Source organism: Rhinoderma darwinii, chromosome 1 (assembly GCF_050947455.1).
Source record: "Rhinoderma darwinii isolate aRhiDar2 chromosome 1, aRhiDar2.hap1, whole genome shotgun sequence".
Taxonomy (NCBI): Eukaryota; Metazoa; Chordata; class Amphibia; order Anura; family Rhinodermatidae; genus Rhinoderma; species Rhinoderma darwinii.
The window spans coordinates 542,023,249-542,048,557 of record NC_134687.1 but is presented as its reverse complement, the minus strand read 5'-3'; the positions used below and the strand labels follow the sequence as shown (position 1 = coordinate 542,048,557).

The 25,309-nt window shown below is 41.5% G+C and overlaps 1 protein-coding gene across 1 annotated transcript in view; it reads right to left on the bottom strand.

The window, feature by feature from the left end:
* TMEM161B (transmembrane protein 161B) overlaps positions 1–23,448 on the bottom strand; it is a 33,105-nt gene extending 9,657 nt beyond the window's left edge. The window contains exons 1-6 of the mRNA XM_075837526.1: positions 23,183–23,448; positions 20,799–20,872; positions 12,946–13,049; positions 6,656–6,742; positions 6,242–6,339; positions 2,345–2,501 (exon numbers count right to left, since the gene is read on the bottom strand). Of these exons, the coding sequence (XP_075693641.1) occupies positions 2,345–2,501; positions 6,242–6,339; positions 6,656–6,742; positions 12,946–13,049; positions 20,799–20,801 (449 nt within the window). The 5' untranslated portion in view covers positions 20,802–20,872; positions 23,183–23,448. The remainder of the gene's footprint in view (positions 1–2,344; positions 2,502–6,241; positions 6,340–6,655; positions 6,743–12,945; positions 13,050–20,798; positions 20,873–23,182) is intronic.
* Positions 23,449–25,309: the final 1,861 nt, after the last annotated feature.

Here is a 25,309-nt window from a genome sequence, read left to right as displayed (position 1 = left end):
CTATATACACAAGGACCAAGTCAATTTTGGGTATAGGGACCACAGGAACTGGAGATGTTTTTTAGGCACAATTTTGGGGTGCACATACATTAAAGTTAAAGGGTAACTAACCTTTCAAAAAACTTTTGACAGGTCATAGTGACGTCAGAAGTTGTGATCGGTGGGGGTCAGAGTACGGAGACCCCCACAGATTGCTAAAATGAAGTGGCAGAAGTGCTCAGGTGAGTTTATGCTCAACTTTCCTCAAAAAAGCCAAGCTAGCTGTGTACGGGCTCAATAGACAGTCTATGAGTCCGTACACAGCTCTCATGGCTTTCCTAGGAAAGCGGAGCAGAAACAAAGCGACACAGCGCTTCTACCGCTTCATTTTAGCGATCGGTGTGGGTCTCAGTGCTCAGACCCCCAATTACAAAACTTTGTAATGGGAAAACGCGTGAAAGAAAGCATTTCCATGTGCTTCACTGAAATAACTTGTTTCTTGATTTAGCTTGCACTGTAATATATCACTGAATAACTAGTAAACTTGCTAAATAATAAGATTGATTAAAACGTAAACTTTTAATTGATCAGCTATAAAAACTTCGCAATATACCCTTCTACAATGATGCTGATGTTCAGACAGGAGAGGCATTGGTTTGAATCTTACAAAACTGTCTAATGCAGCAAATTTGGATAGAATAGAGAAATAGCCTAACAACCTGATTCTGATCCTGTTTATTGCGTCAACAAAACAATCAAGTAGAGAGGTAGTTCATTTTGAGTGAGATAATAACCAAGACAGATTCTGCAGTCACCAGGATCAGAATCATGTAGGTAGGCTGTTTCTCTATTCTATCTACTCTCTTCCAAAACTATCTGACGCAGCAAGTTTGACAGATTCAAACCAATGCCTCTTCTTTCTGAACTATCAGCAGAATTGTTGAATGGTATATTGCTGGGTTTTTAAAGGAGATCAATTAAGAGTTTACGTTTTTATGTACTTTATTATTTAGAAATTCCACCAGATATTCAGTGATATAAAAAAGCATTTCAACCATTGGTATTTTTTTTTGCGCCATTTACTGTCTACCGTAATTGACATCGATTTATTGAAGGGAGTGTGCGAAGTGAAAATATGAAATATGTCTGTATCACTACTATTCGATGAAAATTTTAAATAAAAAAAAAAATGGTTTATTAAAAAAATATATATATATGTTTTGCTTCTTCATTTTTTATTAACAACCTTTATTGAACTATTTTTTGAATTGTTATTATCCCATTAGGAGACTATATAGAAATGTCATTCTATATGACAATGTCAAACTGCCAGTGAATAAGAGGCTGACGTTTTAGGGCATAGCTATGGTTTGCTTTAACAAGCATTATTTCTGGACAGACCCGGCAACACTTATACTGGGGCTGGCAGGCAAGCGATAAAGGTAGCCCCTTCCGTTTGTCAGCAGGGTGATCAGAATTGAAGGGGTTAATCATGGTGATCACATGCCGGTAACCAAGTCTATTGGCTCGTTTATTACTGGGCATGTGTCAATGCCGATAACAACAAAAAGACAGGGAGAAGGGGGAGCAATGGAACACAGAGAAGGAACAGGAAGATGGTAATTCACGTCCTTGTGGAAAGTATCAGTGTCTATTAGGACATGAGTAGTCCGTGCTATGACGGGAAGCAGTGAACAGTAATGTACTCATACAAACAAACGTGAGCATGGCCCTGTTCACATCTGTATTATGCCGTTATGGCTTCATTATAAATGGGAGCCATGATACTAATGTGAACAAAATTCATTACTCCCATTAGCTGTCAAAATCTCAATCATTCAATTTTACACAGAAACTGAAAGGAGCACTCCACTTTATTTTTTTTATTGCACCCTCCATTTGTACATTGGTGTTTCAGTGGGGTGCGGAGTGCAAAAATACTTACCGATTCCCACATCTTGTCCGTTTAGGGTCCAGCGCCGCTCACTTGATCTTCCCCCTGATTTGTCTTGAGTCGCTGTGCTTTTGAATAAACCGGAACTCAGGCTCTCAATGCATTCCTATGGGAGCCAGAACGAGGCACTATAGGAATGCATTGGGAGCCTTACTTCCAGTTTTTCTGAACAGCAGCGATTCCAGACCAGGTCAGAATGAAGATCACATGAGCGGCGCTGGACCCGAAAAACGACAAGATGCGGGGATCGGTAAGTATTTCTACACACAGCACCCCATTGAAACACTAATGTACAAATGGAGGGTGCAATAAAAAAATAAAGTGGAGTGCTTCATTACATTAGCAATTTAAGAAAAAAAAAAAAAAAAAAAGAGAAGATTGTGACTGACTACTGATCATTAAAAAGGATACACTGCAAATGCCAGAACGAGCATGCACCACACTATGCTGATGTTCATCTCCTGTGATGGAGCCATTAAAGTGTAATAAGCCTCAGTTATGAGATACACGACAGTAGCAGCAACTGTGAAGTCTACCAACCACTGATACTCAGGGAAATAATGGAGTGCTGGAAGAAAAGAATCCCTTTACAATCACTGGACAACAAATGCAGTCAGATATTAGAATACACACCTTAAATATAGTCACATTTTATTACAATAGTACCCAATACCCCCACCAATCAAAACTTCTGACATGTCACCTAGACATGTCAGAAGTTTGTTGAATGTTTAGATACCCTTTAAGGATTAGGCTTCTTTCCCACTACCGTTAATATACATTTACCGCTCCTCCGTCAGAGGAAGGGAGAATCGAAAGATTAAAACGGAAAGCAACGGTTCCGTTAGAACTACCATTGATTTCAATAGTAATTCTTTTGTTTCCGTTTTTTGAAACTTTTGTTTCTGTGGATAAAAAAACCCTGAAACCTAGCGAATGGAGACGAACGGAAAGCAACAAACAAAAGAATTACTATTGAAACCAATGGTAATTCTAACGGAAGCGATGCTTTCTATTTTATCTTTCGATCCTCTCTTCCTCTGACGAAAGAGAGGTAAAACATATATCAACGCTACTGTGATCTTAGCCCTATAGTTTGAAAATATTTTTTTTTTTTAAATATGCTTTTTTTTTAACTTTTCAGCCAATTTTATCTGGTAATAAAGTTTTACCCTAAAATAGACCTTTTATTTGTGATAGTCATTGTTTACCGTAAATTTGGATATACTACAGGTCTATTTTAGGGTAATTGGATCAGGGCTAGCGTTACGACAATGATTGGCGTAGGGTAGGTTTTTTTTGGGTGGGTATTTTATGCGTATTATTTAATTTATTTGCACTTTATTTTGCTTTTAATTTTTTTTATTATTATAGTCTGTCCCTCAAAAGGTCAGAAGAGTGTTGTTCTGGCTTTTTATGTTAAAGAGGCTCTGTCACCAGATTTTGCAACCCCTATCTGCTATTGCAGAAGATCGGCGCTGCAATGTAGATAAGAGTAACGTTTTTATTTTTAAAGAAACGAGCATTTTTGGCCAAGTTATGACCATTTTTGTATTTATGCAAATGAGGCTTGCAAATGTCCAAGTGGGCGTGTTTAAATGAAAAGTCCAAGTGGGCGTGTATTAGGTGCGCACAACGGGGCGTTTTTACTACTTTTACTAGCTGGGCGTTCTGACGAGAAGTATCATCCACTTCTCTTCAGAACGCCCAGCTTCTGGCAGTGCAGACACAGCCGTGTTCTCGAGAGATCACTCTGTGACGTCACTCACTTCCTGCCCCAGGTCCTGCATCGTGTCGGATGAGCGAGGACACATCGGCACCAGAGGCTACAGTTGATTCTGCAGCAGCATCAGTGTTTGCAGGTAAGTAGCTACATCGACTTACCTGCAAACGCCGATGCTGCTGCAGAATCAACTGTAGCCTCTGGTGCCGGTGTCCTCGCTCGTCCGACACGATGCAGGACCTGTGAGTGACGACACTGCGTGAACTCTCGAGAACACGCTGTGTGTCTGCACTGCCAGAAGCTGGGCATTCTGAAGAGAAGTGGATGATACTTCTCGTCAGAATGCCCAGCTAGTAAAAGTAGTAAAAACGCCCCGATGTACGCACATAATACACGCCCACTTGGACTTTTACTTTAAACACGCCCACTTGGACTTTTGCAAGCCTCATTTGCATAAATACAAAAATGGTCATAACTTGGCCAAAAATGCTCGTTTTTTAAAAATAAAAACGTTACTGTAATCTACATTGCAGCGCCGATCTGCTGCAATAGGAGATAGGGGTTGCAAAATCTGGTGACAGAGCCTCTTTAAGACTGTGGGTCCACATGTATTGTAATGTCCAGTTTCTCTGTACTGTATCTCAAAGTTTCATCTGAAGGAGGATTGTTGATCAGTGGACTGAACTGGTTACCTCTGCAGCAAAGTTACATGGAAGGGTTTACACAACATTAACAGCAAGTTCTTGTCAATGTTCCTGTTAACAGAATGATCAAAAACCCAAGTAGAGAACCTTAGACTCAATGGTAAGAAACAATTAAGATCTTGAGTTTAAGTTTTACTTGAAACCGAATGATCGGTTATTGAATTATTCGCACATGTTGCACCCCGTTTTAGGCTTAGCAGTCTTGTGTGTCTATGGACCCTTATGTTTATACACTATATAGACAAAAGTATTGGGACACACACACACCTTTTAATCATTGAATTCAGGTGTTTCATTCAGTCCCATTGCCACAGGTGTATAAAATCAATCACCTGGCCATGCAGCCGCCTCTACAAACATTAGTGAAAGAATGGATCGCTCTAAAGAGCTGACTGAATTTGAGCGTGGAACTAGAATAGGATGCCACGTTGTAACATGTCAGTCTGAAATCTCTTCCCTAGATATTCCACGATCAACTGTGAGTATTATTGCAACGTGGAAGCGTTTAGGAACCACAGAAGCTCAGCCACGAAGTGTCAGACCACAGAAAGTAAAAAGAGCGGGGTTGCAGGGTGCTGACTCCGTAACTGCAGAGTTCCAAACCTCCTCTGGATTTAACATCCGCATAAAAATGGTGTGCCAGGAGCTTCATGGCATGGGTTTTTATGGCCGAGCAGCCGTATGCAAGCCTTTCATCACCAAGCACAATGCCAAGCATTGGATGGAGTAATGTAAAGCACGCTGCCACTGGACTCTGGAACCGTGAAAACGTGTTTTGCGGAGTGACTAATCAAGCACCTCTATCGTGAAGTCTGATGGACGAGTCTGGGTTTGGCGAATGCCAGGAGACCATTACCAGCCTGACTGCATTATGTCAACTGTAAAGTTTGGTGGAGGAGGGATAATGCTATAGGGTTATTTTTCAGGGGTTGACCCTTAGCTCTGGTAAAGGAAAACATTAACGCTTCAGCATACCTAGACATTTTTGACAATTCTATGCTTCCAACTTTGTGGGAATAGTTTGGGGAAGGCCCTTTTCTCTTCTAGCATGACTGTACTTATGCAAGGTAAATAAAGGAATAGTTGGGAGAGTTTGGTGTGGAAGAACTTGACTTGCTCGCATCAGCGTCTGACCTCACAAATGCTCTTCTGGATGGATGGGAAAAAATTCTCAGACACTAAAAAAAAGTCTTGTAGCAAGCCTTCCCAGAAGAGAAGAAGCTGTTTTAGGTGCAAAGGGGGAACCAACTCCATAATAAAGGGTTGTCCAGTCCCTAAAAATTTATGGCCCGTCCTCAGGATAGGCCGTCAATATCTGATCAGTCGTGGTCAGACTTCCGGAACCCCCGCCGATCAGCTGTATTGAAGGGGCCTCAGCACTCGTACGAGCGCTGCTTCCCCTTCATTCCTTATATGCTCGTAGTGTGAAATACTGACACAATTGTAGCAGCGGTTCACAGTATTACAGCCTTCTCCGATGCACTTCAATGGAAGAACGCTGTAGTACTGTGAACCGCCGCTACATGTGTGTCGATGATTCACAGTACAAGCAGATAAGGCATAAAGAGAAAGCAGCGCTCATACGAGCGCTGCAGCCCCTTCAAAATAGCCGATTGGCGTGGGTTCCGGAAGTCGGACCCCGACCAATCAAATATTGATGGCCTATCCTGGGGATAAACCATCAATTTTTATGGATTTTAATATTGAGTTGGTGCCTCTTTGCAATCCCTGTAATGTCCATGGATTTAGAATGAGATGTCAAATGCTCCTGTAGATGTAATGTGTCGGTGTCCCAATACTTTTGTCCATATAGAGTAGAATGTACAAAAAAAACAAAAACCAGAAAGACAAATAGAGGTTAGGTAAGTAAATAAATCTCACCTAAAGTATCAACTTCTGTAACAGTCTTTGTTTCCAAATGAAGGTCAATATCTTTGGGAATGGTAAGAGGTTTATTCTCGATATGGCCATTATATTTTCTGCAAGAGGGAAAAAAAATAAAAAATAGTGCACATATCAGCGCAAAAGCAAAAATTAGAAGGAAAGGTCCCATTAGGAATGATCACCTGGTCCATACACCCCACACCTGCCCAATCAACACCAATAGTATTTGCATCTGGCAGCGGTTTATTGCACCCTGGTCTATTGAAATTCCATGACAACTGTACCAGGACCATATAACTCGAACTTTTCAATATTATAAAACTTCCCAATGTAAATATACGTCGCTATAAATAGAGAAAGGTGACAAAAGGTACACACTGGATGCATAGAAAAAGAACCATAAAACATTACCTATCTTTTTTGCTCTTTCCTTTCAGTTGTTGCTTTCCAGCAAGTGTTCGTAACTCGTCTTCTGTAGGATGCTGGTACCAATATAAGCTGCATAATATAACAGTCATATTATTAGAAAAACCAATCTGCTTATGTACAGTAACATAACCTATTGGTACATTCAGGCAAAAGTCTTGCCAACGTACACATGTAAGGTGTATACTATAAACCATGTGGGGACAGGACCGTGTTCAAACCAAGTATATCTTGGTGAATTGACCCACAATACTTCGTATATAACCTATAGAGTGCGGGGTACAATTAACAAACCAAATATGTACAAGAAAAATACAAACTTGATTAGAAATACCAACAGTTAAAAAAAAGGAGTCCAGCATAGCATGAAAGGGACGTCTATCAATGCAAAGAGCAAATACAAGCAAAAATGGGCATGAAATGTGCAGAGAGATAAACAAAATATATAAAATGCATATATCTGAAAGTCCATGAGTCCCCAAACGTAGTAGCTACACAATGTATAAGGATACAAGTGTACTGTATAAGTGATAATCAAGTAAGATCATCAATAACATAAGGGAAAGGGTCTGAATAGACCTACATGAAAAAGATACAAAAACATACCCATATTGTTCACTCTGCAAAGAGACAGACGTCAGACCCGACGCGCGTTTCGGCGGGATGCCTTCGTCCGGGGGTGGCGTCTCTCCAGCGGAGGCCTCCATTTAAAGTTAGTTCATCCAATCAGGTAAGTGTGGAACAATATATTGCAGAAATGTGCTTGCCTGTATTGGCGTCATGCGCCAAGTGAAAAGATGTCAGACGGCACACTTCCGGACCCACGTCATCGAGATGGGCGTGGGTCAACGGCGCCTGACGTCACGTAACCACCCCCACCGCGATAGAGACACACAGACCACAAGATAGCCCGGCCACTCCCCCTGACGCAAGCGCACGGCACACTTTGACATGTAAGGTAAGTAAATGTAAATAATTGCCTGACTGGATAAACACACCAAGGGGAGGACATGAAAAAAGTTGAGAAGGAGATGGAAATGACTATTAAGAGCGGCAATACAATTGCCATTGTGGTCATATACTGGCACAGAAATAAAATATGATAAGCTGTGATAATTAGAAAATGTGTGTAGGGAAAAAGCAAAACTAAATGTGGTGTAAGCAAACATAGGAGATAAATGGTTTACTTCAAACAGATGTGTTCTGAAAAACCACTGCAGTAAATTAATTTCTCCATGCTTCTTGCTCTCACCCTATACAGACCATACGAGCAGTACTAACGGGTCAATTCTTGAGGATTAGGAGGATTTGTTACTCAACTGAGGTGTTTGAAAAGCAAGAATATGACCTCACAAATCATTTTCTGGCCCGTGGATACAGTAAAAGATCTATTAAAAAAAAAAGCGTACCATCGTGCCGAGAATCCTTCAAGAGAAAATCTCCTATTCCCCAAAATAAAGTCTGAGGTGCAGGTAAAATTTACAACGGATTACCTTTCACGTTGGTTTTAAATGAGAGAAATAATGAGACAATTCTGGCCTATTTTACTTACAGATCCTACTATCGAAAAATATATGATTACTAAATACCCAAGTGTTTCTGCTGGACGGTCGCAAAATCTTAAAGACCATCTTGTTAGGAGTTAGTACCAAATGGAAACTCCAGGCTGTTACGTTGATAATAAGGGCCCAACGTGGGTCTGTAAGGCGTGTGGACGCTGCATCGCGAGTCCTAACATTGAGAGGGCAACTTGTTTCACTGATTCAGCGGGTAAGAGAATTTTTACTATTACACACTCCATTACCTGCTCAACAAAAGCAGTAGTCTATTATGCCACGTGCCCATGTCCCAATATATATGTTGGCCTCACCTTTAGAGAGTAGAGAGCACGTGCGAGACATTTTGGGAGCAGCAAAGATAGAAACTCTGGAAACTCTAAAACCTGTAGCCAGATATTTTAAGAAACATCACTCATGTGATCTGATGAAACTAAGAGTAAGGGGTATCGATTGCATTGAACCTAACATCCGAAAGGGTGACATTTCAAAAAAAACTGTCACAATGCGAATCCAAGTGGATCTGGACTCTGGGGACTATGTGCCCTCTTGGACTAAATGAGAATTTACATTTTGCTCCATTTCTTTGACCATTGACCTCCAGCAGGTCATTATATATATATATATATATATATATATATATATATCCATTTCCATTATAGATTGTGTTGGTTTCATCATATGTGGAGAGACTGGAATTGGGAATGTTGAAATGAAAATAATTGATGAATCTAATCCCGAAAACATTTTCAGCTGCGAATCTTCACTTATTCTTTATTGATGCTATATTTATGTTGCATTTCAATCATCTCCATTCTTCGGTAATCTGAATACCTTTAATAATCAATAATTTCTTAAACAAATATAGGTATACACCTATCCAGCACTTCTACTTTTGCACATTTCGTTGTATGCACAAACTTTTTTCATGTCCTCCCCTTGGTGTGTTTATCCAGTCAGGCAATTATTTACATTTACTTACCTTACATGTCAAAGTGTGCTGTGCCGTGCGCTTGCGTCAGGGGGAGTGGCCGGGCTATCTTGTGGTCTGTGTGTCTATCGCGGTGGGCGTGGTTACGTGACATTAGGCACAGTTGGCCCACGCCCATCTCGATGACGCGGGACCGGAAGCGTGCCGTCGGCCATTTTTTTTCACCTGGCGCATGACTCCAATACAGTCAAGCACATTGCTGCAATATATTGTTCCACACTTACCTGATTGGATGAACTAACTTTAAATGGAAGCCTCCGCTGGAGAGACGCCACCCCCGGACGAAGGCATCCCGCCGAAAAGCGCGTCGGGTCTGACGTCTGTCTCTTTGCAGAGTGAACCAGTAAGCTTAAAGGCATGGTGTTGCCGGAAAAACATGTTTTTTTTTTAAAATTTAAACATTTAGTGTGTGGGTGATTAAACATTGTTCAAATTTTTTTTATTTTTTTCGCGAGTCAGGAAATATTATAAATTTTTTCTAATTTATAATACTACCCATTTTTGGTCACTAGATGGAGCTAGTTCCCAAAATTGCAGCATTGCAACATTGGGTTAAAAGCTCTCGCTCTAGTGAGCTCTCAGCATCCCCCCCTCCTTTATCCTGGCTAGTGCCGGGATAAACGAGGGGTTTGAAAGGTTTAACCTCCTACACTGTGTGTCGCCATTTTTTGAGGTAACCCACAGTGTAGTAGGTTTACATACAGTAGTAAACACACACAAACACTAACATACATTGAAATCTCTTACCTGCTCCTGCCGCCGCGGCTCCCTCCGGCCCGTCCGCTCCCTTTGCTGCCGCTGTTCCATGTGCACAAGTCCGGAAGCCGCGACCGGAAGTAGTAATATTACTGTCCGGCCGCGACTTCCGGTCCACAGGAAAATGGCGCCGGACGGCGCCAATTTCGAATAGGACTGTGTGGGAGCGGCGCATGCGCAGTTCCCACACAGACGCCGTACACGGACGTGAATGGGACGGGAGCCGTTCACAGTCCCTATGGGACTGTGGCTGCCGTACTCCATGTCTGTGTGTGTCGTTAATCGACACACACAGAAATGGAACAAAAAATGGCAGCCCCCATAGGGAAGAAAAAGTGTAAAAATAAGAAACAGTAAAACACAAACACACAAATGAATATAAACGTTTTTATTAAAGCACTAACATCTTTAACATATCAAAAAATTATTTGTGATGACACTGTTCCTTTAACATCCATCGTGGGGAAAATGTTTGAGGGGCTATATACAGGATTATGTGACAATAAATAGCATTATAAGTGACAGCCAGCACGGTTTTACTAAGGACAGAAGTTGTCAAACTAACCTGATCTGTTTTTATGAAGAGGTGAGCAGAAGTCTAGACAGAGGAGACGCTGTGGATTTAGTGTTTTTGGACTTTGCAAAGGCATTTGACACTGTCCCCCATAGACGCTTAATGGGTAAATTAAGGACTATAGGTTTAGAAAATATAGTTTGTAATTGGATTGAGAATTGGCTCAAGGACCGTATCCAGAGAGTTGTGGTCAATGATTCCTACTCTGAATGGTCCCCGGTTATAAGTGGTGTACCCCAGGGTTCAGTGCTGGGACCACTATTATTCAACTTATTTATTAATGATATAGAGGATGGGATTAATAGCACTGTTTCTATTTTTGCAGATGACACCAAGCTATGTAATATAGTTCAGTCTATGGAAGATGTTCATGAATTACAGGCAGATTTAAACAAACTAAGTGTTTGGGCGTCCACTTGGCAGATGAAGTTTAATGTAGATAAATGTAAACTTATGCACCTGGGTACCAACAACCTGCATGCATCATATGTCCTAGGGGGAGCTACACTGGGGGAGTCACTTGTTGAGAAGGATCTGGGTGTACTTGTAAATCAAACTAAATAACAGCATGCAGTGTCAATCAGCTGCTTCAAAGGCCAGCAAGATATTGTCGTGTATTAAAAGAGGCATGGACTCGCGGGACAGGGATGTAATATTGCCACTTTACAAAAGCATTAGTGAGGCCTCATCTAGAATATGCAGTTCAGTTCTAGGCTCCAGCTCATAGAAAGGATGCCCTGGAGTTGGAAAAAATACAAAGAAGAGCAACGAAGCTAATAAGAGGCATGGAGAATTTAAGTTATGAGGAAAGAATAAAAGAATTAAACCTATTTAGCCTTGAGAAAAGACGACTAAGGGGGGACATGATTAACTTATATAAATATATTAATGGCACATACAAAAAATATGGTGAAATCCTGTTCCATGTAAAACCCCCTCAAAAAACAAGGGGGCACTCCCTCCGTCTGGAGAAAAAAAAGGTTCAACCTGCAGAGGCGACAAGCCTTCTTTACTGTGAGAACTGTGAATCTATGGAATAGCCTACCGCAGGAGCTGGTCACAGCAGGGACAGTAGATGGCTTTAAAAAAGGGTTAGATAATTTCCTAGAACAAAAAAGCATTAGCTCCTATGTGTAGAAATGTTTCCTTCCCCTTTCCCATCCCTTGGTTGAACTTGATGGACATGTGTCTTTTTTCAGCCGTACTAACTATGTAACAATATGGGTATGTTTTTGGATCTTTTTCATGTAGGTCTATTCAGACCCTTTCCCTTATGTTATTGATGATCTTACTTGATTATCACTTATACAGTACATTTGTATCCTTATACATTGTGTAGCTACTACGTTTGGGGACTCATATGGACTTTCAGATATATGCATTTTATATATTTTGTTTATCTCTTTGCACATCTCATGCCCATTTTTACATTGTTGCTTGTACTTGCTCTCTGCATTGATAGACGTCCATTTCATGCTATGCAGGACTCATTTTTTAACTGTTGGTATTTCTAATAAAGTTTGTATTTTTCTTATACATATTTGCTGTGTTAATTGTACCCCGCACTCTATAGGTTATATATTATGTGCAGTGAGACTGGGTTTCACACAAATATTAAAATATGTGGCAATAACCGTGGTGTGTGTGACCCTGGCCTGACAGTCATTGGTAACAAATGGAAGACAAGCTTAGTGGGTAAAGAGATTCCAGTTTCCGCAAAATAAAAAAAGTATTCTTTATATAGTGAAAAGTGTATTTAATATACTTTGTATCAGTTTTCAAGATCTCTGCTTGCAGCCAATTCAATAGGAACCTTTGTGTACTCCGAGGTGATAAGAATCTGCCTTGGTCTTGGAATGGAGACACGGGTGCCTGGCTTGTTACAAGATAGACTGGACTGATCATAAACAATGAAAGTTCCTATTGAATGACAGAAAGCAGAGATATTGAAAACTAAGGAATTGATATATTGGGAAATTGAATATCTTTTCATAATACAAAGACTAACATTTATTTACAGAAACCGGAATACTCCTTTAAAATAAATAACATCCAATAACAATAGAAGTAGAAGACTTGTAGCTAAAAATGTCATTTTCTAGGAGTGTTATGACAAATTATAGGATTGCTGTGCCATCCTTATTCACTTCTACTCGAGTATGCGGAAATCGTCAGGCTCGGTCACCACAATGTGTATGGTCACCTCTACTAAGAATTTGCACCAAAGGTGCTTCTAAATACAGCTGCTTGTTCCAGAGACAACGGCTTCCATGTAGAGTGCATATGAATAGAGTCCTATCGATGTACCCAGGCCTTGCTGTGCTACAGTGGTAGGTATTATTATTGTTCTGAGAACAGGTTTGGAAGAAATGAACATAAAGTGACATGTTTCCATTACCTGCCATTGCAGAGGAGCCAGCGAGCCAAAGAGTAGTGAGGCAGGATCTTTTGCAGGATACTGGCCATCACCATTGTGACAACCAGCTGCACACCTATCACACCCTGCAGAGAAAAGTGGACACCGTATGAGAAGACAGCACAGATAGATTCAGCTTAGGGCTATGCTATACAATCAGGGCATACTTATGTTCACATACAGTTTTTTGCCAAGCAAAAAAAAAAATCTGCCTCAAAATTTATATAGGATTTGTGAGGCAGATTTTAAAATGAAGGCCTTTCTTGATACTTAATTTTTTGCCATTTATTTTTTATTTTTATCAAGCATACGGTGTGCAAAAATTGAGGCATTGTTATTTTTTTTTGCCTCCCATTGATTTCAATGGAGGTTTAGAGGCCAAAACCGGTCCTAGATAGGGCATAACGCTTTTTTTTCCCCCCGCAAGCGGACAAAGACTGCTCAGATAAAAAAACGCCTCTACCTCCCATTGAAATCAATGTAGAAAGATTTGGGGCAATTTTTGGTGCGGTTTCTGCGTCAAAATCAGCACCAATTAATGCAGTGTGAACTGGGTCGTATTATTCTGCTAATATGTCAATTTTGTTAGGGCTGTGAAAAAAACCCCCAAAAAAACACTGTTCTGGGTATGTAGATTAGAGGGAGACAGCTGAACATGTAGCATTCTGCAGTCGAGTTGTAATGTAGCGTCGTTCTGTCAAGCAAAACAGGGAACACAGCAGCATTGATCGTACTGCGTGACACCAGAAAAAGGGCAATAGGGCAGAACATGGTACTAGATAGACACAAAGCGAAACAGTGATCTGAAACTGCATCAACGAAGACTGAAGGATGCTCTAAAACTGTTCAGCATTTATATGTAGACAGACAAGTATTATGATAACGCCATGATAAACACTGGCCCGCTATGGTCTTGTAAGAGGTTTATAATTACAGCAGTAGGGATGTCACGATACCAGAATTTGGACCTCGATACCGATACTTCGTTTAGTATTGCAATTTTTATTCCAAAACCATACTTTCCAACAGTAATAAAAAAAATAAGTTCTTCCATTTTCTGATGTGGGGCACGAGGTGTGATGAATTTTGAATGTGCCTCATATTAGTGGTAATTAACCCCATCATGTCTCAGTCATAATGGGTTAATGTGTAAGGTACATGATGAGGTTAATTACTATTAATGTGAGGCACATAGAGGTTAAATTCATCATCACACCTCGTGCCTCACAATAAGTGATAGAAAGCAGTTTTTATTTAATTTTTTTACAGCGTACACATCATAAATGGCAAAAAAAAAATTGTGCAGCTTATTACGGCCGCGCCAATACCGAATATGTGTATATTTTATGTATTGAGGCTTATTTTAATGTGTATTGTAAAAAAGGTGCATGTGTATTTTTTTTTTTTTAATATTTATGTTTTTACTTTATTTTTAAACTTTAATGTTCTGGCATATATCTATATACTGATAGTAATGTACTGGTATAGATCTATATGCCAGTACATTAGCCTGTGCACGGATAGTACACAGACAGTTGTTAGGACATACCTAAGTATGCCCTAACAGGAAATATGGTAAGACAGCCCTTCAATGGACCCTGGGCTGTCTGCCCATATACGGTATGTCCCTCAATCGCGTCACAGGGATTCCTGTGATGTGATACAAGGGGCATCCCCCTTCTCATTTTCCCCTGATCACAGCATTCAGAGGAATAGCGGCGGAGATGAGAGATGATCTCTGCCGTTAGAGAGAGGTGCTGCGCGTGCGGTCAGCATGAGGTGATGCGGCCGGCGCTGCACTAATGAGCGGCGGTGCAGGCACTGAGGACAAAACATGGGTATGTTTTGCAGTGCGCCCGCCATGTTCCATCTTCACTGCCGCTGCTCATTAGTGCAGCGCCGGCCGCATCACATCATGCTGACAGTGCGCACAGTTACCAGGACTCAGGAGCGGGGCAATGGCTGTATTACACAGCCTCAGCCGCGCTCTCATACATTTATGTGTTACTATACTGAGCTGTGCGGCTGCACTGCTTAGTATCGAAATACATGAAATAACGGTATCGAACCGTTTGAGGATGCACGGTATCGAAACAGTATCGAAGTTTCGATGCATCGTGCATCCCTATACAGCAGCTGATTACAAAGTAAGAAAACATTCACATCTCCCAAAGACATGGAATAAATGGATCAATGAATGTTCTCCTCAACAAGGTTTTCTGCAGGTGGAATGAGGCCTCTACATAAAAGGTTTCGGTGGACACACACTTGTACTCACAGTCCTAATATATTTATTTTATCAGATTTGCTCCCTTGATGAGAATAACGCAAAGCAATTTCACGAACAGAAGGACATTAGGAAATTGCTCTTTATGGAAGTCCTTAAAGGGGTTGTCCACCTTCTGACAACTGATTACTTATTCACCGGATAGGTCCTCAGCATGTCATCGGTGCGGGTCGGACACCCGGACCCCGCACGATAAGCTGATCCGTTGGTCTACGGGCACCGGATGTTGTGGCACATAATGCTATGTACGGAGCCCAGAAGCAGTTGGCTCAGTACATAGCATAGCGGCCGTGCTGCAGAACTGCAGGTCTGCTCCTATTCACTTGGCCGCTATTCCGTGGCCAGAGCTAACTGCTTCCGGCTTGTACGTCCGGTGCACAGACGCACCGGACCAGCTGATCAGTGTGGGGCCCGGGTGTCGGACCCCCACAGATCATGTACTGATGACCTATCCGGTGGACAGGTCATCAGTTGTCACAAGCTGGAAAACCCCTTTAAAGGGGTTTTCCAGCCCCATGAAATCTTTTATGAACAGCTGACAAGGGTATACCAACATATATCAGCTTGGTGTGTGCCAATAAGACACGCTATTGCCATTCGCCAGCTCATAAGGGTCTATGGACACATTCACTTAATAGACCCTTAGAAGACTCAGAAAAAGAAGACTGGTTCATTCCAGGTTATCAATGGTTAAAGACCTTGAATATTTCACTGCTCAGAGAAGGTTTTGAATCCAACAAGAAACTGAAAAGAGCTCTTATCTTATACAAGCCACAACATTTTTTCGGAGACCACTTTAATTTTGAATACTATTTACAGAATAGTAAGTGCTGGACGTTCATGTTATGGTAAGGACAGGAATAAAGACGACATCCACAGGGGCATTGCAAAGTAAGGATTTTTGGATTTATAGCAAAGGAAACAAACGTCAAAGGGTATTCCAGCAAAATGTATTTATGGTATAGACATAGGATGTGTCACATGTCGGATTGGTGGGAGTCTAAACCCGGGAACACCAAGAAACTAGGAAAATAGGGCTTCCATGTCCCATCCCTGCTCTGAGGCCAGGCCAAGGGGGATGGAGACTGACGGCAATATCCCCACTATTCATGGACTATGAAGTGAGAAAGACTGGCAGTTAAACTATACGTGGTTCCACAATCTCTATTTTCTCGGATTCAATAAAAAAAACGTCAAGTTTGAAAGGTCTAAGAAAAATACCTGTACATGTTTGCCCACACAAACAATTTACACCAGATTTTGGCATAAACACTGCGAAGAAAAGTCGCCAAATCATGAAGTGCGACAAATTTACGCTAAAAAAATGTGAAATTTTATGGTCACTTGCCAAATTTGAAAAGTGAAGCGAAAAATGGACATAGTTTCCAAATGTAAGTCAAACTTGCATGTGCCCTTTAATGACTGGTCCAAATCACTCCAACCATCTCCTTTTTGGCGATAACTACTGTCCTATTTATTCCGACTGAAGGGGGTATAAAATCCCTCATTGATATGGCGCTGCAGCGAAATACTACAGCTTAAAACAAAAAAAATATTAAAAAAAAAGCCTGTTCCTCCAAGCTGAGAGCAATTGTGTCACAATGAGTTATATACTTCACAGATATTACATGCTGTCAATGGAAGGAGACATTTCCCTCTACAAACGAACATTTATCTCAAGAAGTGTATCCCTTACAGTAATGGGCAAATGCAAATATGGACTGACGAAGGACGAGATTACTTATAACACAAGGGCTGACGAGTAAGAAGAAAAGGAAAAAAAAAAAAAGCAAGGAGCAAAGAAGGTGGCAAGTACAAGGTCAGATAGACGGCTTTTCTTATCAATACTTTTGTTTGTCTTTGGTATGCTGCGGATAATGGAGGCAAAAAATAAAATAAAAATCCCAACATTCTTTTTACGCCACCCCATGCTCCATTCCCTTCTATATTACAAATTGCTATGTAAAAATAATAATCAGTATTGTGCAGCAATCTATAAATCAGATATCGTTAGCAAAGCCCAGGCCTGGGGTAGTATCGGATGTTACTTATTTTTACCAAAAGCCCCAGGCTCATATTGGCTCCTTGTCCATCATGCATTTATTGGCTGGATTACTCCACCTTGTGCAGAATACATGGAGTTGGATGAAGTCACTAATAGCATCAAGATACAGCTCTTCTGGCAGAAGGTGGACACCAACAGTGCTGCTGCCAGGCAAAAAATAATCATGCAGCAGCAGTCTTAGGCTGGGTTTACACATCGTGGGCAAAATACATTTTGACTGCGACGCATGAACCCAGCCATGTTGTCCGTGCTATATGCTCAACTTGCATATTGTGCCAGCCGAGGAGACATTGCTGAAGTGTTCAAGAGGTAAGTGTATGAGGGGAGCACTTGCTCTGCCGAGGTGCTGAGGAGGGGGCACGCCTGTGCTCACTAATGGAACTGGAGGGGAATGCTATGTCTAATAGCAAAGTGAAAGGGACCTCGTGTGAAATAGACTGTGCCCATTGAAGGCACTTGGTTTTGAACAGGGTTCAGAATGGGCACTCTGTCCGGTCTGCGCCTATGCAGCAGGCTGTGATGCACTGTGTGTATTGACCCCTTGCTATTACAGAAAGAGCAACTTTTTCAGTAATTTGTGCTACAGTAGCTGTACTGGGGTATCGGACCAGACAGGCTAGCCTCCGCTCCCCAAGAGCATCTATGAGCCTTTAGCGCCCATGACCCTGTCACCAGTTCACGTGTTGTCCTTCCTTGGACCACTTTTGGAAGGTACTAACCACTGCATACCAGGAACACCCCACAAGACCTGCTGTTTTGGAGATGCTCTGACTCGGTCATCTAGCGCGATCACAATTTGCTCCATGTCAAATTCGCTCAGATCCTCACAACTGCACATTTTTCCTGCGTTCCAAGAGAGTAATTACAGGAGTCGTTTTTTTTTCTCAATTCTTGAGGAGTTTTTTTTTGGGCTGCGAAATACTAAGCAAAACCACGCCATTTAAACACCCCACGCTTTGACGTGAATACAAAAAAAGCTGCAAATCACAACAAAAAGGACTATTGTAAATACACGTCAACTTCAAGAACGGACTGTTCACATGCTGCCAAATATATCCCACCCCTTGACAGGTGCCATTGTAACCAGATAATCAAGGTGATTCACTTCACCTGTCAGTGGTTGCAATGTTATGGCTGATGGGTGTATTTCACACATGTAAGAATTTCCCATTGTCCCCCTACATGGCTTCATTTTGCTAGTGTAGAGAGTACTGAACTACACCAGAGCTAAAACCGGCATCTTTACAAGTTACCAAAGATCACAAGGTTTTGATCTCAGAGATAATGTTGTATCACAACTATTTACAGTAAGCAACAAGGGAGAAACTAAACCCATCATCCAGACATCAGGGTGCGGGAACTCAATGATGACCAAGAAGGGGGACATTCTATGTAGATTGTCACTTTGTCCATATGCAAATACATTTACAAGTCCAAACGATTACAATGGCTGCCTCATATACCAAATGACCTGCTGTGTTGCTTCTTTTATACTTTTCACCTGTTATCAGTTTTTCCTGCTGGTCGTGTGAAAACTGCCCGCATTGTCTATATGTTTGTATTTCCCGAATTAAGAAGACATCCAGGTGTTTGGATAAAAAAACGTCAGCCTGTTAAGCCTAGTTCACACACTTGCCATTCTGCTACCACTGGTAAAATACTGCAGCACCCAGAACTTCCTACATGCCATATATCTGGTGTTTTTGTGGCATTTAATCTTAACTGAAGTCAATGGGAAAAAACATGGCTTGAAAGCTGCACCAAGCTGGAAAACAATCATAACTCATCAGGAAGCCAGATGATATTACAGATTAATGAATGACATTTTTTAAAAATCCCATTCACACACTTGGGGCAGAGCCACAAGCTTTCTGAGGTTTTCTAAATTGCGTTCTGGTCGTTCCTGGACATTTGAGTGGCGTTTTCCCGATTCACTTTAATGGTCAAAAAAATGTAAGCGGAGTTGGAAAATTCACATCCTTTTACATGAGGCTCTGAGATTGCAGATTACTATAGGAGCAGTCCCCAAAACTGTTAAAATAATTAATACGGTTAATAATCGCAAGTTTTTTTTACGTTTTGTACCATTCAGACGAAAGTTGTGACCACTCTTACTAGGCTGTTTCCATATTGCTCAGAACAGATCCCTGCAGTCGGACCCCCACGGTCAGACATTACAATACCCCACTGAATACGTTCCTGTTCCCCTCATTATCTTTAGGATCACAGTATGTAAACTATCACTGCAATGAAGACAGAAGTCTTACTCTTATTACAAGTGGAACCTACACACACGGCATGTTTCCTGTAGAAATGTGGACTCTTGTGATATATCAGTGAGCAGATGCGCAGCTTGTATGGCCCAGTAGAGAAGTATCAGCACACACATGTGATTTGTGACCACACCACTGTATCTAAACTAACCATTACAACCTGGTTCAATGACATTTATCATGCTCAAGTGTTATTAAAAGCTGCCATGGTGTGTTTCATATTATAAAATGGGCCTCATTGAGATGATCGTATCAGGGATCTGTATCATGCAGATCCCGAATGCAGTACCAATGTATGTTAATGGGGCCATGCATACCACCACATCAAAATACAGCATTATACAGGAATACTCGCAGCAAGCTTCATCTGAAGGATTATATTGAACGCAATTTTCCTCTAGTTACGACAACATACATAATACCATGTGGGCTTAAATACGTTACACAATAAGTTTCCATATTGTGTACTAAATTTCGAGCCAAAATACACCATGCCGTATGAATGAGGCCTAAGAGTTTAGTCACATATCAGTTACATCCTAATCTTAATTATTTTTTTTTTGCCTTGACGGATAGAAAAAAAAAAAGTGATATCTTTGGGAGCAGTTTTGTCACAGGAGCTAACGAATTTTTGTGATGGGTCCCCCCAGAATTTTTGTACTAGGCCATAAAGAAATGCGATGGACATAGGTGCAATGGCTCTGACGCTTAACATTACTGTTTATACTTAGGAGGCGTTCACACAAAAAGAGAATGGTCCAGTCGAGAACTGCGGTGGATACACCAAATATCACCATGTAAATAGTATGTGTGTGTCATGCACTAGTTTAAACTAGTGTACAATGCGAAACAAACTAAAAAAAACAAAAACGACATGATGGACCCTTTACATTTAGGCTACAGTAGAAACAATAGTGGAGGCTATCACCTAATAATAATAATAATAATAATAAAGTGGGACATTTTTTCAATGGTAACTATTTCCTGCGAAATCAAACTAAAACTAGCTTAAATATATTAATAAAAAAAAAAAATCTACAGCTATGATGAAGGAACACAAACACCACAAGACTACACCATCAGAATATCAAAGAGACAGACATTTACATGTAATGAAAAGAACATGACCTAATAAAACATGACTAACTCTTTGTATACACCGACTATGCATTATTGCAGAGAACATAGCGAACCATAAAGAGCACTTTACCATTTTTGTACTGAAGGCTTCTTCTCCAAGACTCTAAAAAACGTGGAACTTTGTTCGGATATCATATATAGGTCCTAGAATAGAGAGAAGGTGAACTGTTAAACACACATGAAATTCATTCCAGACTTTGTAAGATTGAGTACAAGCGCTCATAGACATTACTGAGGCGAGTCTCTGAAGGGCACCTTAGGCAGGAGAGTGAGGGATTCAGCAGGCAGGAGACTACCCCACACTACAGGTTTACATACAGAACACACACCCACTGCTGGAAAGGGACACAACAGAGTCAGGATCAAGGTGTGTGCAAGGAAACAATGGGAGGACGAAAGTCTACTCAATGCAGATGGTCACCAAATATAGAATTGGATATTGTATTCTGAGCTAGAAGTGGAAACCCTTTACTAGAAGATCAAAGATATTTATTTCATAGATGGATACAGAGGACTGTTTACAAATATCCCATTCAGTGTTAGGTTTATTAGTACAATACACACTACGGGCAGAAAGGAAAACTAATTGTAAGGACATGTTCACACGGTTCCCGTGAGGACGTCTCGCCTGTGATGAAGCAGCGGTCACACAGGACAAAAGGTCATCCCAGAAGGCAGGTTCCATAGACCACCCCAGGGAGACGGACTCTTCATTGGGGGAGGGAAGCATGGTCTTATTTTAAAGCAGGAAAAAGTTTTTCTTGTTTTTTTTTTTCTTTTTTGCTGTAGAAATGCAGCTATACCGCAGCAAAAAACGCAACATTTGCAGTTTGTTGCAGATTTTCACTTCCATGGGCAAAATAATGCGGAACCATTCAGCAACATAAATTGACATGCTGCAGATTAAAAGATTCGCTCTGCAGGTCAGTTTCTGCATGGAAATTCTCCAGCGCCTGGGGATGAAAATTGTTAAATATCATCCACTTCGCTGCTGCTATAGTTCGCTGAGGATTTTCCACCCGCAAACTGACAAAAAAATCTGCAGCAATTACACTAAACACATGCCGAGCGTGTATGGTTATTTTAGATTTGGGAGAAATTGTTGTCGGCGACCTTTACAAGTGTCATTTATGTGAATTACTGCACAGGTATTTCCTCGTACTACAGTGGATTTAAATGACTAAGAAAATGTAGTGTCCCCCCAGTCAGGACAGCAGCCGCAGGCTCCCTACATAAGTGACGACTGGAGAGCGGGCGGTCCCATTACCAAAATGTAGTGTCCCTCCAGTCAGGACAGCAGCCGCAGGCTCCCTACACAAGTGACGACTGGAGAGCGGACGGTCCCATTACCAAAATGTAGTGTCCCCCCAGTCAGGACAGCAGCCGCAGGCTCCCTACATAAGTGACGACTGGAGAGCGGGCGGTCCCATTACCAAAATGTAGTGTCCCTCCAGTCAGGACAGTAGCCGCAGGCTCCCTACATAAGTGACGACTGGAGAGCGGGCGGTCCCATTACCAAAATGTAGTGTCCCTCCAGTCAGGACAGTAGCCGCAGGCTCCCTACATAAGTGACGACTGGAGAGCGGGCGGTCCCATTACCAAAATGTAGTGTCCCCCCAGTCAGGACAGCAGCCGCAGGCTCCCTACATAAGTGACGACTGGAGAGCGGGCGGTCCCATTACCAAAATGTAGTGTCCCTCCAGTCAGGACAGCAGCCGCAGGCTCCCTACATAAGTGACGACTGGAGAGTGGGTGGTCCTATTAGCTAGCCAATCATATGACGCCAGTAGCCTTACTTCCAAAGCTTCCGGCATCATGTGATTGCCTTGGCCAATGCTTCTAAGCCAAGTACTCCCTACAACACCTATGTCAATAAAGTATCCCAGGGCATCAGCCCAGGGCGAGTACCTCCTACAGACACAGCATACAGGTGTCAGAATATATGGTGAATGTATGCCGCATAATCTCAGGAATACGCTTACCATATTTTCTGAGACACCGTCCAACTACAGGAGTAAACGATTTCACCTGATTCGCCGGTCCGTAGAATACAATGAAAAAAACCTATTTGTCTTTTATTTTCTTAAATTTGTCAAAATACCATTCGCAAATACACCATAGTGATGGCCGACCAATGGCAATTCACAAACCCATGAAACTTGTGTATATTTTGATGCCAGGTGTCACAAACATACAAGAGCACACGCATGACGAGCCGGTCCTGTCTATGAAAGGACTGTTGTGCGCCATTTTGCAGAATAAATGAACAGGTTTCCATTTATACATGTGACAGCAGCAGCGTGTATATACAAGCAGCAGGAAGAAAGTGGAGCTGTATACTCCCCTCTCATTCAATGCTGCATGGAGCGGATTAAGGGAGTCTCAATGAATCTCCAACATGCAAGCAACCTCCTCACACCGTGACCCCAGCGTCCACCTGTCCCCAGTACACACCGTTCTCTCCAGTCACCGGCACCACAACACTTCTTGTGCTGGAGGTCATGCTAGGACCCCATCATACAGCAACATGGCGGCGCACTCCTCTCCACCGTGGCTGCGGGAACCTCACCCAGTTCGTTACTTCTAATGTTTATACAGTCGGTAAATATAAAATAACTTCCGGGATATTCAAACCACAAATACGTATCCGTCAGAAATAATACTATTACTAATAACAGAACAGGCAGTTTTAAGACAGCACAAAAGCAGGACCAGTCGTGTTCCGAGCATGCGCACCGAGCCCACTATGCCGTCGCTTTAGCAGAAGATTGAGGCGTGGCCTATTACTAGACGTCTCTTGTAATGACAGGCTGTGGATGTTATGTGGATGTGTTACCGGCATGGGAATAGGACGACTCTCCTTCGTTCAGCCATGTTTCTTGTGGGCAGAAGCCAGAGTCTATTGCCACTGTGTTACAACGTGTGCTGTGTGCGGCTCAAATCACACCAGGGCACCCTCTGCTTACAGTTTATATTTTGTCCGTGTGTTTCTACATAAATATAACTGGTTATTAATAAAGATTGGCGGCGATGCCACCCTGGCAGAGCTCTCCATAGGCTGACCATATAGTGGGCGTGACTTAAAGCAAACGGGCGTGCTTTTCACCGAGGTAATAGAGATATACAGAGGAGCATGTGACTCCTTATACAGCTGAGAGGCATTTGAGTTTTGTAAGGACACACAAATCTGCAGCTCAGCAGAATAACTGCACAACACTGTTCAGCGTGCCTGCAAAATTCACACCCATTTGCAGTAAGTTTCTATATTCATGTCATGAAATCATGGCAACAATTACGATATGCCAAATACACCATATATTAACCCCTTCCCTCTTTAGCCACTTTTGACCTTCCTGACAGAGCCTCATTTTTCAAATCTGACATGTTTCACTTTATGTGGTAATAACTCCGGAATGCTTTCACCTATCCAAGCGATTCTGAGATTGTTTTCTCGTGACACATTGCACTTTAAGTTACTGGCAAAATTTGCTCAATATGTTCAGTATTTAATTGTGAAAAACACCAAAATTTAGCAAAAAATTTCAAAAATTAGCATTTTTCTCAATTTAAATGTATCTGCTTGTAAGACAGGCAGTTAAAATACACAAAATTGCTGCTAATTAACATTCCCCATATGTCTACTTTAGATTGGCAGTTTTTTGAACATCCTTTTATTTTTCTAGGACGTTACAAGGCTTAGAACTTTAGCAGCAATTTCTCACATTTTCAAAAAATTTCAAAAGGCCATTTTTACAGGGGCCAGTTCAGTTGTGAAGTGGCTTTGAGGGCCTTATATATTAGAAACCCCCAAAAAGTCACCCCATTTTAAAAACTTCACCCCTCACCATGTCAGGTTTGAAGGGCTCTTGCGGTCCCAAACCAGTGAAAATCCACCAAAAGTGACCCCATCTGGGAAACTACACACCTCAAGGAAATTATCTAGGGGTATAGTGAGCATTATGACCGCACAGGTTTTTTACAGAAATTATTGGAAGTAGGACGTGAAAATTAAAATCTACATTTTTTCAAAGAAAATGTAGGTTTAGCGATTTTTTTTCTCATTTCCACAAGGACTGAAGGAGAAAAAGCACCGCAAAATTTGTAAAGCAATTTCTGCCGAGTAAAACAATACCCCACATGTGGTAATAAACGGCTGTTTGGAGACAAAGCAGGGCTTAGAAGGGAAAGAGCGCTATTTGGCTTTTGGAGCTCAAATTTAGCAGGAATGGTTTGCGGAGGCCATGTCACATTTACAAAGCCCCTGAGGGGACAAAACAGTGGAAACCCCCCACAAGTGACACCATTTTGGAAACTACACCCATTGAGGAAATTATCTAGGGGTATAGTAAGTGTTTTGACCCCACAGGTTTTTTGCATAAATTATTGGAAGTAGGCCCTGAAAATGACAATCTAAATTTTTTCAAAGAAAATGTAGGTTTAGCAAATTTTTTCTCATTTCCACAAGGACTGAAGGAGAAAAAGCACCGTAAAATTTGTAAAGCAATTTCTGCCGAGTAAAACAATACCCCAAATGTGGTAATAACCGGCTATTTGAACACACGTCGGGGCTTAGAAGGGAAA